The following is a 13696-nucleotide window of genomic DNA, read 5'->3' as shown; positions in this document are numbered from 1 at the left end:
TGGAGTTTGAAAGAATGAGATGAGTTTTTACTGAAACATGAACTAATGAAGGGGGTTGACAGGTGGATGCTGAGAGGGGGTAACTAGAACTAGGGGCCATAGTTTCAGCCAGAGATGAGGGGAATTTCTTCTCGTAGACCGTAGTGAATCTCTGGGACTCTCTCCCAGAGAGTGGTGAAGCTGGAGTCACTGAGTATATTCAGGTGGTGACTGACAGACGTCAATCTACAGAGGAATCAGGATGGGGAGAGTGAGCGGGGAAGGGGTACTGAGGCCAAGTCTGGATCAGCTGTGATCTCACTGGATGGTGGAGCAGGCTTGAGAAACTGAGTGACCCACTCCTGCTCCTGACATTCAGATCATTCATTTTGAAGAGACCTCTCGTGGACGTTTTGGCTTAACTTAAATCATTGGTTCTAGATTCTTCGAGCAAATTCTGACAGTAACACTCCAGTGAGGCAGGACCTCAAACAGCTGATCTTCGCTCGTTACCTGAGGATTATTCCAGTCCAACACATTAATGGGATCTTCCTGCGCACTGAAATTCTTGGCTGTCCCTGGAGTGAGTGACCTACAGGCCAGACTCCGGCCAAACCTCCTCGCCTTCCCCTCCCCTCTCTCCCCCTCCCAGCCTTCCCCTCCCCTCTCTCCGTCTCCCCGCCTTCCCCCTCGCCTCTCTCCCCCTCCTTGCCTTCCTGCCTCTCCCCCCTCCCCGCCTTCCCCCTCGCCTCCCTCCCCCTCCCAGCCTTCCCTCTCCCCCTCCCCGCCTTCCCCCTCCCCTCTCTCCCCCTCCCAGCCTTCCCCCTCCCCTCTCTCCCCCTCCCAGCCTTCCCCCTCGCCTCTCTCCCCCCTCGCTTTCCCCCCTCCTCTCTCCCCCCCTCGCTTTCCCCCTCTCCTCTCTCCCCCCCTCGCTTTCCCCCTCTCCTCTCTCCCCCCTCGCTTTCCCCCTCGCCTCTCTCCCCCCCTCGCTTTCCCTCTCACCTCTCTCCCCCTCTCAGCCTTCCCTCCTCGCCTCTCTCCCCCTCCTCTCCTTGCTCTCATAGAATCACAGAGTCGTACAGCATGGCGGTACGGTAGCATAGCGGTTAGCACGACGTTATTACAGCGCCAGCAATCGGGGTTTGATTCCTGTCACTGTCTGTAAGGAGTTTGTACGTTCTACCCGTGTCTGCGTGGGTTTCCTCCAGGTACTCCAGTTTCCTCCCACATTCCAAAGACGTACGGGTAGGTTAATATGGGTTTAAAATGGGTTACGCAGACTCATTGGGCCGGAAGGGCCTGTTATCATGCTGTAAATTTAAAAAAAGAAACTGGCCTTTCGGCCCACCATGTCCATGCCGACCATTTTGCCCACCTACACTGATCCCATTTGCCCACCTTAGGACCATATCCTACTCCACCTTGCCTATTTCTGCCTGTCTAAATGTTTCTGAAACATAGTGACTGTCTCTGATTCACCATCTGCTCTGGCAGCGAGTTCTGGACATCAACCACTTTCCTCTCAAATCTTCTTTGAAACTCTCCCCCTCATCTTAAACCTGTGACCTTTTGTTTTTGACACCCCTGGACTGTGGGAAAGATTCTGACCACCAACCATGCCTCCTACTTTTATATATCTAGATCAGGTCATACCTCAGGCTTCCAGGGAAAACAAGCCCAGCCTATCCAATCTCTCCCCATAACTAAAATCCTCCAATCCAGGCAACATCCAACACATTCCATATACGGACCACCCTCTGGGTGAAAAAGTTGCCCCTCAAGTTCCTATTAAGTCTCTCCCCTCTCACTTTAAATCTGTGCCCTCTAGTTCTTGATTCCTCAGCCCTGGGAAAATGAGTGCATTCACCCTATCTATGCCCCTCATGATGTTATACACCTTGATAACATCACCTCTCAGTCTCTTACACTCCAAAGAATAAAGTCCAATCCTGTCCAACCTCTCCCTATAACTCCGTCCTTGGAGTCCATCCTCATAAATCCTTTCTGCTCTGTTTCCGGCTTCTGACACCATTCCTTGGCCCACTTCCCTGGCTGATCAATCTTTGTAATCTTCGATAACCTTCATCACGGTTTTTTCCCTGATCAAACCCTTAATAACCTTTGTTATCCATAGTTCCCTAATTTTGCCATCTTTGCCTTCACCCTCCCAGAACATCTGCCCTGAACTCCAACCCTCTCTTTTAAAAGACTCCCACTTGTCAGATGTTTTTTTTACCTGCAAGCTCTCTCCCTCTCCTTTCTCCCTTCCTCCCTGCCTCTCTCTCTCTACTCCTCTCTCACTCCCTCCTTCCATCCCTTCCACTCTCTCTTCACTGTCCCTCTCACCACCCTCCCTTTCCTCTCCTTCACGTTGTCCACACCCACACCCTCCTCCCTCCCTCCCTCCATTGCTATGTCCACTTTATCTTTCTGCCTGTTCTTCACTTCTTCCCTCTCCCTCCCTTTGCCCTTCCCTCATCCCCTCCCTCTTTCCTTCTTGCCCGCTCCTGCTCTCCTTCTCTCACTCTCCCTTGCCCCCTTCCCCACTCTTTCCCCCCCAGCCCTTGCCCCCTCCCCACCTGCCCCTGTTGCACCTGCTCATATTGTTGGGTCTATGCCTCTCGATAATGAAACATTTGGTCATTTTTGTAGCCCAGTTGTCGACCCTGGAGCAGGTTCTGGGTCCAGGAGTTCCGGGATCCCCGGCTACCTCCGTAACCAGCACAACACAGGGCCCTCTGGACACAGGCTCGCAGGGTGCTTGGACTGCATCCAGAGGTTGGCAGCCTACCACACCACCGAGGCCCTTCCTACCCAACCTCTGTCAGCAGGGAGAGTTCCAGTGTCAGAGTGGAGAATGTGTCAATGCCTCCACGGCCCTGTGCAATCAGATGCCTGAGTGCAGGGACTTCTCTGATGAAGAGGGATGTGGTGAGTGTTCTTCAGCTGGGAGCAAACATTGCTGCCTCCTCCAGGACCATTTATCTCTCCTTTACCCTGAATCTCTCCCTGAGCAACATACCTATCCATCATCACCCTCTGCCTCCGATCACCAGGCCAATTTTGGATCCAATTTACCAAATTGTCTTGGATTACCTGGGCTTTAACCTGTTGGAACAGCCGTTTTTGTGGGACCTTGTCACAGGCTGTTCTGAAGTCTATGTAAACCTCATCCACTAATTTAGTTACCTCTTCAAAAAAACTCAATTAAATTCGTCCAACAGGATCTCCCACCAACAAATCCATGCTGCCATCTCTGACCAACTCCTGCTGTTCTACGTGAGGATTAATTTGTTCCAATAACTTCCCTACCACTGCCTCTAGATTCGCTGGCCTCTAATTACCTGCTTTATCCTTACGATGAAAGTTCTACAGTTGCTGTCCTCCAGTCACCTGGCTCCTCACCTGTGGTCGGCGAAGATTTAAAAATCTCAGCCAGAGCCCCAGCAATCTCTCTGCGCCTCACTGCTCGAGTGCCTTGGGATACATTCGGCCCTCACACTCCCTCGTATCTGATGATGTTTTTGACTATAGCTGACACTCGCTGTATCTTTAACTTGTGGAGCCATTCTCTGCACTGTTTTCAGGAACACTCCCTCCACAGCCCGATTCATTCCCAACACCTGCAGGATGGGGTTCGCTCTCCAGCTCGCCGGCAGGGTCCAGGTGGAGTCTGTCCTCAACACCACAGGCTGATAACCTTCCACCCCTCAGTGTTAACACGACGAGTACATCAGAGCCAACACAAAGTAAGTGCTCAGCACAGGACTTGTCACACCCCCAGCCTGCCTCCCCCACTGTGCTCACAGCTCTTTACCCTCTCCCTCTCCCTCCGATCCTCTTTACCCACTGTTCTCTCCCTCAGCTGAGGCAGGTTACACTGGGTGGGACATGATGCAGCAAAAGTGACAAGTTGGAAGCTGTGGGAGGGATGAGCAGGAGACTGAGACAGTTCAGGACAAGTACATTCCTGCAGAGCTCTGGTTCCAGTTCTCTGGGTGTAAAGGGACATGCAGGCAGGATAGACAGGGGAAAGGGAAGCTCCTGGCAATGTCAACCGTGGAACACAGCAGTAGGGCTGAGGGGCTGGAGAAGGTGGTGGCGGGGGGAGGGGTGGGGTCTACCATGAGGCACCTTGTTAAATACCTTACTGAAGTCCATGTAGATAACATCCACTGCCCGACCCTCATCAACCACCTTTGTCACTTCCATAAAAAACTCGGTCAAGTTTGTAAGATGTGACCTGCCATGCACAAAGCCATGTTGACTGTCCTTAATAACAGATGGGGCAGAGTCAGAGTCAGTCTCCCAGGGTAGGGGTGTCTAAAACCAGGGGGCATAGGTTGAAGGTGAAAGGGAGGAGGTTTAAAGGGGATTCAAAGGGCAGTCATAGTAGTTGATGTCTGGAATGAGCTGCCAGAGGAGGCAGTGGAGGCAGAAACAGTAACAACATTTAAGAGGCATCTGGACAGGTCCTTGAATGAGCAGGGCAGAGAGGGAAATGGAGTTAATGCAGGCAAGTGGGACTAGTAGAGACAGGCATGATGGTCAGCATAGATGTGATGGGCTGAAGGGTCTGATTGAATCAGGCCCTGTACAACTCTATGACTGTCTCCATCAGTGATCCCACATGGTAGCTTTGCAATCCCTTCTGGCCTTGTTAACCGGTGACACAACATTTAGTGACCCTGAGATCCATTTGTCCCTCACACCTTCCAATAATATGTGCCCGCCCTGCTCTTCCTACTGAGTGTACGTCCTACATGTATTGTTTGTACATTCAGTGTACGCCCTGCATATCCTGCTGTTTATTGTTAATTGGTGGAAAGATTAAAGGGAATCAAGGAAGTTATTTTTCACATAGTGTGGGTGGTGGGACTGTGAAACATGAGACCTGGGCGGTTAGTGCCAGCGGCAGCACTAACCACACTTATAAAGCTGCTGGCCAAATCCTTGGAATTGGAATTGGCTTATTGTTGTCACTTGTACGGAGGTACAGTGAAAAACTTGATCTGTACGAACAGTATGCAGGACAATTCATTACACAGTGAATTGAGGTAGTACAAGGTAAACAATACAGAATGCAGAGTAAAGTGTCACAGCTACAGAGAATGTGCAATGCAGGCTGACAGTAAGGTGCAAGGTCATAACGAGGTAGATTTTGAAGTCAAAAGTTCATCTTATCATACTAGGGAACCGTTCAAGTCTTATAACAGCAGGATAGAAACTGTCCTTGAGCCCGGTGGTGCGTGCTTTCAGGCTTTTCTATCTTCTGCCTGATGGGAGGGGGGAGAAGAGAGAATGTCCGGGGTGGGTGGGGTCTTTGACTATGCTGGTTGCTTTACCGAGGCAGCAAGAAGTATAGACTGAGTCCACGGAGGGGAGGCTGGTGTCCGTGATGTGCTGGGCTGGGCTGTGTCCACAACTCTGCAGTTTCTTGCTGTCCTGGGCAGAGCAGTTGCCGTACCAAGCCGTGATGCATCTGGATAGGATGCTTTCTATGGTGCATCGATAAAAGTTGGTGAGTGTCAAGGGGGACATGCCAAACTTCTTTAGCCTCCTGAGGAAGTAGAGGCACTGGTGAGCTTTCTTGGCCATGGCATTCACGTGGTTGGACCAGGACAGGCTGTTGGTGATATTCACTTCCAGGAACTTGAAGCTCTCACCCCTCTCGACCTCAGCACCGTTGATGTAGACAGGTGCATGTGCACTGCCCCCCTTCCTGAAGTCAATAACCAGTTCTTTTGTTCTGCTGATATTGAGGGAAAGGTTGTTGTCATGATGTCACTAGGCTCTGTATCTCCTTCCTGTACTCCGACTCATCATTATTTGAGATGTGGCCTACAACGGTGGTATCATCTGTAAACTTGTAGATGGAGTTAGAGCAGAATCTGGCCACACAGTCATGATGTACAGGAAGTAGAGTGGGGGCTGAGGATGCAGCCTTGTGGGGCACCAGTGTTGAGAATAATCGTGCCGGAGGTGTCGCTGCCTATCCTCACTGATTGCGGTCTGTCGGTCAGGAAGTCAAGGATCCAGTTGTAGAGGGAGGTGTTGAGTCCCAGGTCTCAGAGTTTGGTGATGAGTTTGCTTGGAATTATAGTGTTGAAGGTGGAGCTGTAGTCAATAAACAATAGTCTAACAGAGGTGTCTTTAGTGTCCAGATGCTCCAGAACTGAGTGTAGGGCCAGGGAGATGGCGTCTGCCGTAGACCTGTACCCGCACGGTAGGGAGTTGCAATGTCACAGGTCAGAAGCAGGGACCTGCTCACCTTTGGCCAGATTGAAAGATCAAGTTAAGTAGTCTCGTGTGCTGAGATTCCATGATTTCTATGATTTGACCTTTTTCCTGCCTCAATTCCGCCCACCCCCCCCCCCCCCCCCAACCCCAGGTCCAGAATTCTGGGGAAACTTGCCTCCATTTCTCCGAGTTCTCTGTCTGCACGGACAGTTCAAGTGCAGCTCATTTGACTGCATCGACTCAGACCGGGTCTGCGATGGGATTCCCGACTGTCCTGACGGCTCAGATGAACAGCACTGCGGTGAGTGCATTCTGGGGTGGGCAGCACTGCAGACAATGCATTCTGGGGTGGGGTGGCCATGTGCCTAGTGCATCATGGGATGGATAGAGCTGTGACTGGTGCATTCTGGGATTCAAGTTGAGTGGAGTTTATTGCCGTGTGCACCAGTCAGCGGGGCGCAGGGTCGGCGGGGCGCAGGGACGGCGAGAAACTTGCAGCAGCATCACAGGCACGTAGGTACAGACAACACAGAACGTAAGTTATAATAAATTATATCAGACAGTGAAGAAAAAGATTGTAAAACAAGACATTAGTGCAAAAACACACGATGAGAGACAAGTCTGCGGCAGTGCAAGAGGTGGTCCGTAGTGTTCCGTTGCTGAAGTAGGATTAGGGTTGTGCAGGTCGGTCCAAGCACTTGAAGCTTGAAGGAAAGCAGCTGTTCCTGAACTTGGTGGTGAGGGACTTCTGTACCTCCTGTTGATGGTGGCAGTGAGAAGATGGCATGGCCCAGATGGAGGGGATCCTTGATGATAGATGCTGCCTTCTTGAGGCAGCGCCTCCTGTAAATGCTGTCAATGGTGGGGAAGGCTGTGCCCGTGATGGACTGGGTTGTGTCCACTACCCTCTGTAGCCTCTTGTGTTCCTGTGCATTGGAACTGCTGTACCAGACCGTGATGCAAGCAGTCAGGACACTTTCAACAGTACGTCTGGACAAGCTTGTTAGGGATTGATGGGTCTGTGGCCAGTGCACGCTGGGATAGATGGCCATTCTGACTTCCTGATCCTTGGGTCCAGGTTCATCTCCCGCCCCAGTGACGCCCCCAGCAAGGATCTCGGGACTGAAGGTCTCCACCGTTCGTCCAAGCACCTGCTCAATCAGACAGTTCACCTGTGGCAGTGGGGAGTGCCTTCCCCAGCACCAGATGTGTGACCTCCAGCCTGACTGCCAGGATGGCTCCGATGAGAAGGACTGCGGTAGGTCAGGGACTTGGGTACAGCTTGGAACGGGCTATGCAGGAACAGGGTCAGTACAGGATGATCAGGGTGCAGGGGCTGGGACCACAGGGTGGGAGGTCCAGGAGCAGGGGCTGGTGACTCGGAGGTGGGGGTTTAGGGACATCATTGGGGCAGAACTGTTGAACAAGGAACCAGACAGTGGCAACCAGAGACTGATGCCCATGGGTTGGGGACTGATGCCCACAGGTCAGGAGTTGATGACCACGGGTCAGGGGTCGATGACCAGAGGTCAGGAGGTGGGTTGGAGATGGGAATTGGGAATAGATTGGGGGACAGGTTCTGGTAGGTGACAAGGATGTCCTGGGGCTGGTGTCCAGGGCTTGGAGAATAAGGGTTGGAAGATGGGTTACATAGGACAGTACAGATCAGGTACAGGCCCTTCAGCCCACCTTGTCTGTGCTGAACACAATGCCAAATTAAACTATTGTTTGCCTGCACATGATCCATACCCCTCCATTCCCTGCCTGTTCATGTGCCTGTCTAAATGCCTCTAAAACATTGTGATTGTATCTGCTTCCACCACCTCCCCCGGCAGAGTGTTCTAGGCACCCATCATTCACTGTGTAAAGCTAAAACTTAACCTGCACATCTCCTTTAAACTTTCATCCTTCCACTCTAAAGCTATAACCTCCAGTATTTGATATTTCTACCTTGGGGAAAAAGACTCTATCTTCATAATTTTATAAACCTCTATCAGGTCTCCCCTCAGCCTCTGGCGCCCCAGAGAAAACAACCCAAGTTTGCCCAATGTCCACTTAGCTAGTACCCTCTAATCCAAGAAACATCCTGGTGAACTTCTTCTGCACCCTCTCCAAAGCCTCCACATCCTTCCAGAACTGCACACGATACTCCAAAAGTGGCCTAACCAAAGTTTTATACAGCTGCAACATGATTTCCTAACTTTTATACTCAACAACCCAACCAATGAAGGCAAGCGTGGCATACACCTTCGTTACCACTCTATCTTACTTGCATTGCCACTTTCAAGGAGCTATGGCCTTGAACCCAAAGATCCTCCTGTACATCGATGCTGTTAAGGGTCCTGCCATTTACTGTATACTGTCCTCTAACATTTGACCTCCCAAAATGCAACACCTCACCCTTGTCTAGATTAAACTCCATCTGCCATTTCTCTGTCCATATTCTCTTCCAGCCGATTTGAAGAGTAGCGACACTTGCGGGCTGCCCCAGCACATTCTCAGTAACGCAAAAGGACACATTTCACTGTGTGTTTCGATGTACACGTGACAAATATTTTGTATCGTATCTTATCTATATCCCGCTGTATTCTTTGGCACTCTTCTACACTATCCACAAATCCATAACTTTTGTGTTGCCTGCAAACTTACTAATTGGTTCATCTACATTTTTGTTAAAATCATTTATATATAATCACAAACAACGGAGGTCCCAGCACTGGTCCCAGCAGAACACCACTGATCAGAGACCTGCTGTTGGATCCCTCCACCACTACTCTCTGTCATCTGTGGCCAAGCCAATTTTGAATCCAATCTACCATCTCCATGGATCCTGTGTGCCTTAATCTTCTAGATCATGAGGGACCTTGTCAAATCCACTGCCCTACCTTCATCAATCATCTTCATCACCTCCTCAAAAAACTCGTAAGACATGACTTGCCCTCCACAAACCCATGCTGACTTTCCCTAATTAGCCCATGCTTTTCCAAACGTGAATAAATTCTATCCCCAAGAATCCTCTCCAATAACTTTCCTACCACTGACGTGAGGCTCACGAGTTTGCTGGATTATCCCTTCTTAAACAAAGGAACATCATTGGCTACTGCCCAGTCTGTAGAGCATTTGGATGTTGGGATGTCAGAGGTCAGGGACGTGGTTTGGGTTCAAGTTCTGGTGATAAGGGGTTGGGGTCCAGGGCTGTGGGTCAGTAGGTAGGGATTGGGCTAGGGGCTAGGGATCAGTTGTCTGTGCTCAGGTCCTGGTAACAAGGGATTGGTAAACAGGCATCAGGGTTGGAGTCTCTGATGTAATGATTGTGCTGACAGAGACAATGTAAATAGTGTCTTTTGGGTTTGTGCTGTAAGGCAGGAGATTGGGGCTCTGGCTACAGGGTTTCCATTGGACAGGTTAGAGATGGGATGGATATTTCTGGGCTCCTTTGGAATGTCTCAAAGTTCTTCAGTCCGTGACTGGTCTTAAGTGTGTTCACTGGTCACTGTTGTTGGGACAACACGGCAGCCAATTTGTGCACTCACGACAGGCACTGTGATCCTGGCCAGACCACTGTTGTACCACTGGGTGTCAATGGAAGGATGAGGATTACCCAAACTCACCCGGGGCTGCAGAATGGGCTAACGTTGTCATGGAGTCACACAGCACGGAAACAGGCCCTTCGGCCCAACTGGTCCATGCCGACCTAGATGCCCCATCCAAGCTAGTCCCATTTGCCTGCGTTTGGCCCATAACCTAAACCTTTCCTATCTATGTACCTGTCAAATGTCGTTATGTTCAAAAGCCACCCCCACAGTGCGGTGCCTTCTCAGTGTCCAGCGTAGGACATGACACCCACCCTGGGGGTGGGGTGGGAGAGGTGAGCGGGGCAGACAGGAGGTCAGGGGCTCGGGCTGAAGGGTGAGTGTGCTGTTTAACCCTTGTGTTTGTTCCGACAGTGGATTGTGTGGTATCGGTGTGGACGGCATGGAGCAGCTGCAGCCAGAGCTGCAGCCTTGGGGTGATGTTCCGGCAGAGAGAGGTGCTGCGCCCAGCCCTCCCTGGTGGATGGTGTAACATCACCCTGTGGGATACCCGAGCTTGCTTCAGGCAGGCCTGCCCAGGTACAGCACCAGGGAGCATGGGGTGAGGGCTGTGGGGGAACCATGGGAACCAGAGGGGAGGGTCAGGTTGTATGTCTGTGTTACTGAGACCCTGCTTGGTGCTGAAGGGTTGTGACAATGAGTGGTGGACACGTACAGGTGGTGTAGATCGAGCTGCCTGTGTTTGGGTGGGTTGGTTGGTTAAATATAGAACACAGAACTGTACAGCACAGTAACAGGCCCTTCAGCCCACAATGTCTGCACTGAACACGATGCTGAATTAAACTAAATCTCTTCTGCCTGTACACGATCCATATCCCTCCACTCCCTGCATGCCCTTGTGTCTATCTAACAGTTTCTTAAACACCTCTATCGTAACTGCTTCCATCATCACCCTTGGCAGCCCGTTCCGGGCACCCACCACTCTCTGAGTAAAAAAAAAACTTTCCCCCTCTCATCTTAAATGCACGTCCTCTGTATTTGACATTTCTACCCTGGGAAAAAGACTTTGGCTGTCTGGTCTATCTGTGCTCTCATAATTTTATAAACCTCTATCAGGTCTCCCCTCAGCCTCTGACACTCCAGAGAAAACAACTCAAATTTATCCAAGCTCTCCTTGTAGCTCATACCCTCTAATCCAGGCAGCGTCCTGGTGAACCTTTTCTGCACCCTCTCCAAAGCCTCCACATCCTTCCTGTAATGGGACGAGCAAGGGATCGATGCACTTCCTTGAGGCAGGTTCTGTGCTGCTGATGGGAATGGCTGGAAAATCCTCCAAGTTCCACATAAAAGCAGCAAAGTTTGGATCATGTGGACCAGCCAATGGTCACACTAGGAGCCTCGAGAGTTTTTCTAACTGCTGATCTGTGAACTGTAATCAATTGGCCTTACATGATTCCCACATGTCAGGTGTGGACTTACCCAGTAACAACTGCTCGCAATCTACCCTCCCCAGCTCCTGCCTACCTTTCCCCAATTTAGCTCTTTCCCCTTCGGTCCAGTCTTATCCTCATCCATAACTATTTGAAAACTTGTGGGGTTATGATTATAATTCCCAAAATGCTCTTCCACTGAAACTCCAATCACCTGGCCAGGCTCGTTTCCCAATACAAGGTCCAGTATGGCCCTTCCCTGGTTAGATTTTCTACGTAACCCACCTGGATAACCTCAAAATTCTGCCCCATCTAAGCCTCTGGCATCAAGGGAGTCCCAGTCAATATTGGGGAAATTAGTTTCCCATTACAACTGCCCTATTGCTTTGATATCTTTCCATAATCTGTCTACATATCTGTTCCTCTATCTCCTGCTGGCTGTTGGGAGGCCTGTGGTATAACTCCATCGGAGTGATTGAACCTGTCTTATTCCTGAGCCCTCCCCATACTCCCTCGGTGGACGAACCCTCCAGGATGCCCTGTCTGAGTGCAGCCGTGACATTCTCCCTGATCAGTACAGCAACTCCCCACCTCGTGTACATCCCTCTCCATCTCACCTGAAAGCTGGTTCCTAGTCCTGCCCTTCTGGCCGCAACATCATAGTTCCATGTACTGATCCAGGTTCTGTTCATCTGCCTTAACCACAACACTCCTTGTTCTGGCCTCATCCTGTTCTGGTCTCGGGAGTGCAGGTTTGTGCTGGTCTCTGTGATTGAATCCAAGTACCATCTAATACTGATGTGTGCAACTCTCGGATGATCTGGTTCCCTGGCAGTGAATGGCAGCTGGTCAAGTTGGAGCGAGTGGTCAGCATGTGATGCCGAGTGTGGGGGTGGTGTGCGAACTCGTCACCGTGAGTGTGTCAGCCCGCCACCGAAGAATGGAGGCTCGTCATGTGCAGGGTCCTGGATGGACAGCGAGTCCTGTAACCGGCACCTGTGCCCCGGCGCAGTCGGTGAGTTCGCTGCACCTGTGCTCCCGCGCATTCATGAGCTTACCACGCCTGTACCCCGGTGCAGTCCACCGTTGTTTGTCATATGTATTAATGATTTGGATGAGAATGTAGGTGGCATGGTGAGTGTGTTTGTGGATGACACCAAAATTGGTGGTGTGGACACTGAAGAAGGTTGTTTAAGGTTACAACAGGTCTGAGATCAACTGGGGAAGTGGACAAAGGGAACGGCAGATGGAATTTAACCTGGAAAAGTGCAAAGTGATGCATTATGGGAAGTTAAACCAGGACAGGACATACACAGTGAGTGGCAGGGCCCTGGGGGGAGTTGTTAAACAGAGGGACCAAAGAGTACAAGTTCGTAATTCTCTGAAAGTAGCAACACAGGTAGATGGGGTGGTGGAGGAGGTGTACAGCATGCCTGCCTTCATTGGCTGAGGCACTGAGTACAGGAGTTGGGATGTCATATTACAGTTGTACAAATAGTTGGATATGCCATACTTTGTCTTGAGTGTTTCTGGGAGTGTTGAGAACGAGAGGGTATGGTCTCCCTTAAGGGCAGGCACCCATTTAAGAATGAGATGAGGAAGAACTTTTTTTGTGACCCTTTCAACTCCTTGCCCCAGAAAGCTGTGGAGGTTGAATCCATAAATATATTCAAAGCTGAGAGATGGGATTTTAATCAGTGTAGGGGTCAGGGCTGTGGGAAGAGGGTGGGAGAGTGACTGAAGAAAACTGGACCTCACTAAATGGTGAAGCAGGTTCAAGGGTCAAACAGCCTACTCCTCTTTGTGGTTCTTGCAGTTTTACAGGTTCCCTCTGAAACACCTGATGTCTCTGTCAAGGACACTCGATCCCACACTTATGAAGTCACTCTAGCATTTCAGATCCTTGCTGCTTATCTCAGCTAAAGGCCTGGATGGGACATTTCATCAGACTCATTGGGTGGGATGCCTTGCATGAGTTGGAGCTTCTCACCAGTTCTCGGTCTATGTCCTCTTTCAGACTGTGGCCCCGAAATGGTTTACGTTTCTGCGGATGAATGTGAGCATCAGACCCTGGAACCGTGCCCTTTAACCTGCCAGGGCCAGAGCTCAATCACAAACTGCACCTCTGTCTGCAGACCAGGTAACATCTGCTAACTGCAGCCACTTCCACCAAGACAGTTGCAGTGAAGCCGAATGGAACCACACGCTCCTAATACAACTTCAGATGCAGAGATAGCAGTTTGTCTAGACAGAAGCATCTCTTTCTCCTCAGATCAGGACTGTCAGCCCCTCCTCCCCAGACCAAATGATCTAACCTCCCCTTCCTCCTGCTCTCATGGGTGATGTTGTCGCTTCCTCCCGCCCAACAACAAGGAGCTTCCCAAACAACACCAGGATGGGGAGACCGAGGGGATGGGACCGTTCCTCTCAGAGCAGAGAAGCAAGGGGAGATTTAGAAACATAGAAAAACCTACAGCACTATTCAGGCCCTTCGGCCCACAAAGCTGTGCCGAA

General features: G+C 50.7%; 1 protein-coding gene across 1 annotated transcript in view; it reads left to right on the top strand.

Moving 5' to 3' along the window:
• Positions 1 to 13696, top strand: part of sspo (SCO-spondin) — a 358698-nt gene that overhangs the window by 118048 nt on the left and 226954 nt on the right. The window contains 8 exon segments of the mRNA XM_052023421.1: positions 421 to 562; positions 2632 to 2910; positions 3609 to 3728; positions 6371 to 6520; positions 7298 to 7477; positions 10167 to 10331; positions 12018 to 12197; positions 13200 to 13322. Of these exon segments, the coding sequence (XP_051879381.1) occupies positions 421 to 562; positions 2632 to 2910; positions 3609 to 3728; positions 6371 to 6520; positions 7298 to 7477; positions 10167 to 10331; positions 12018 to 12197; positions 13200 to 13322 (1339 nt within the window).

Source organism: Pristis pectinata, chromosome 9 (genome assembly GCF_009764475.1).
Source record: "Pristis pectinata isolate sPriPec2 chromosome 9, sPriPec2.1.pri, whole genome shotgun sequence".
In the NCBI taxonomy this organism is placed as follows: Eukaryota; Metazoa; Chordata; class Chondrichthyes; order Rhinopristiformes; family Pristidae; genus Pristis; species Pristis pectinata.
Note: the sequence above shows the minus strand (reverse complement) of the source record. Positions and strands in the feature narration are given on the sequence as shown.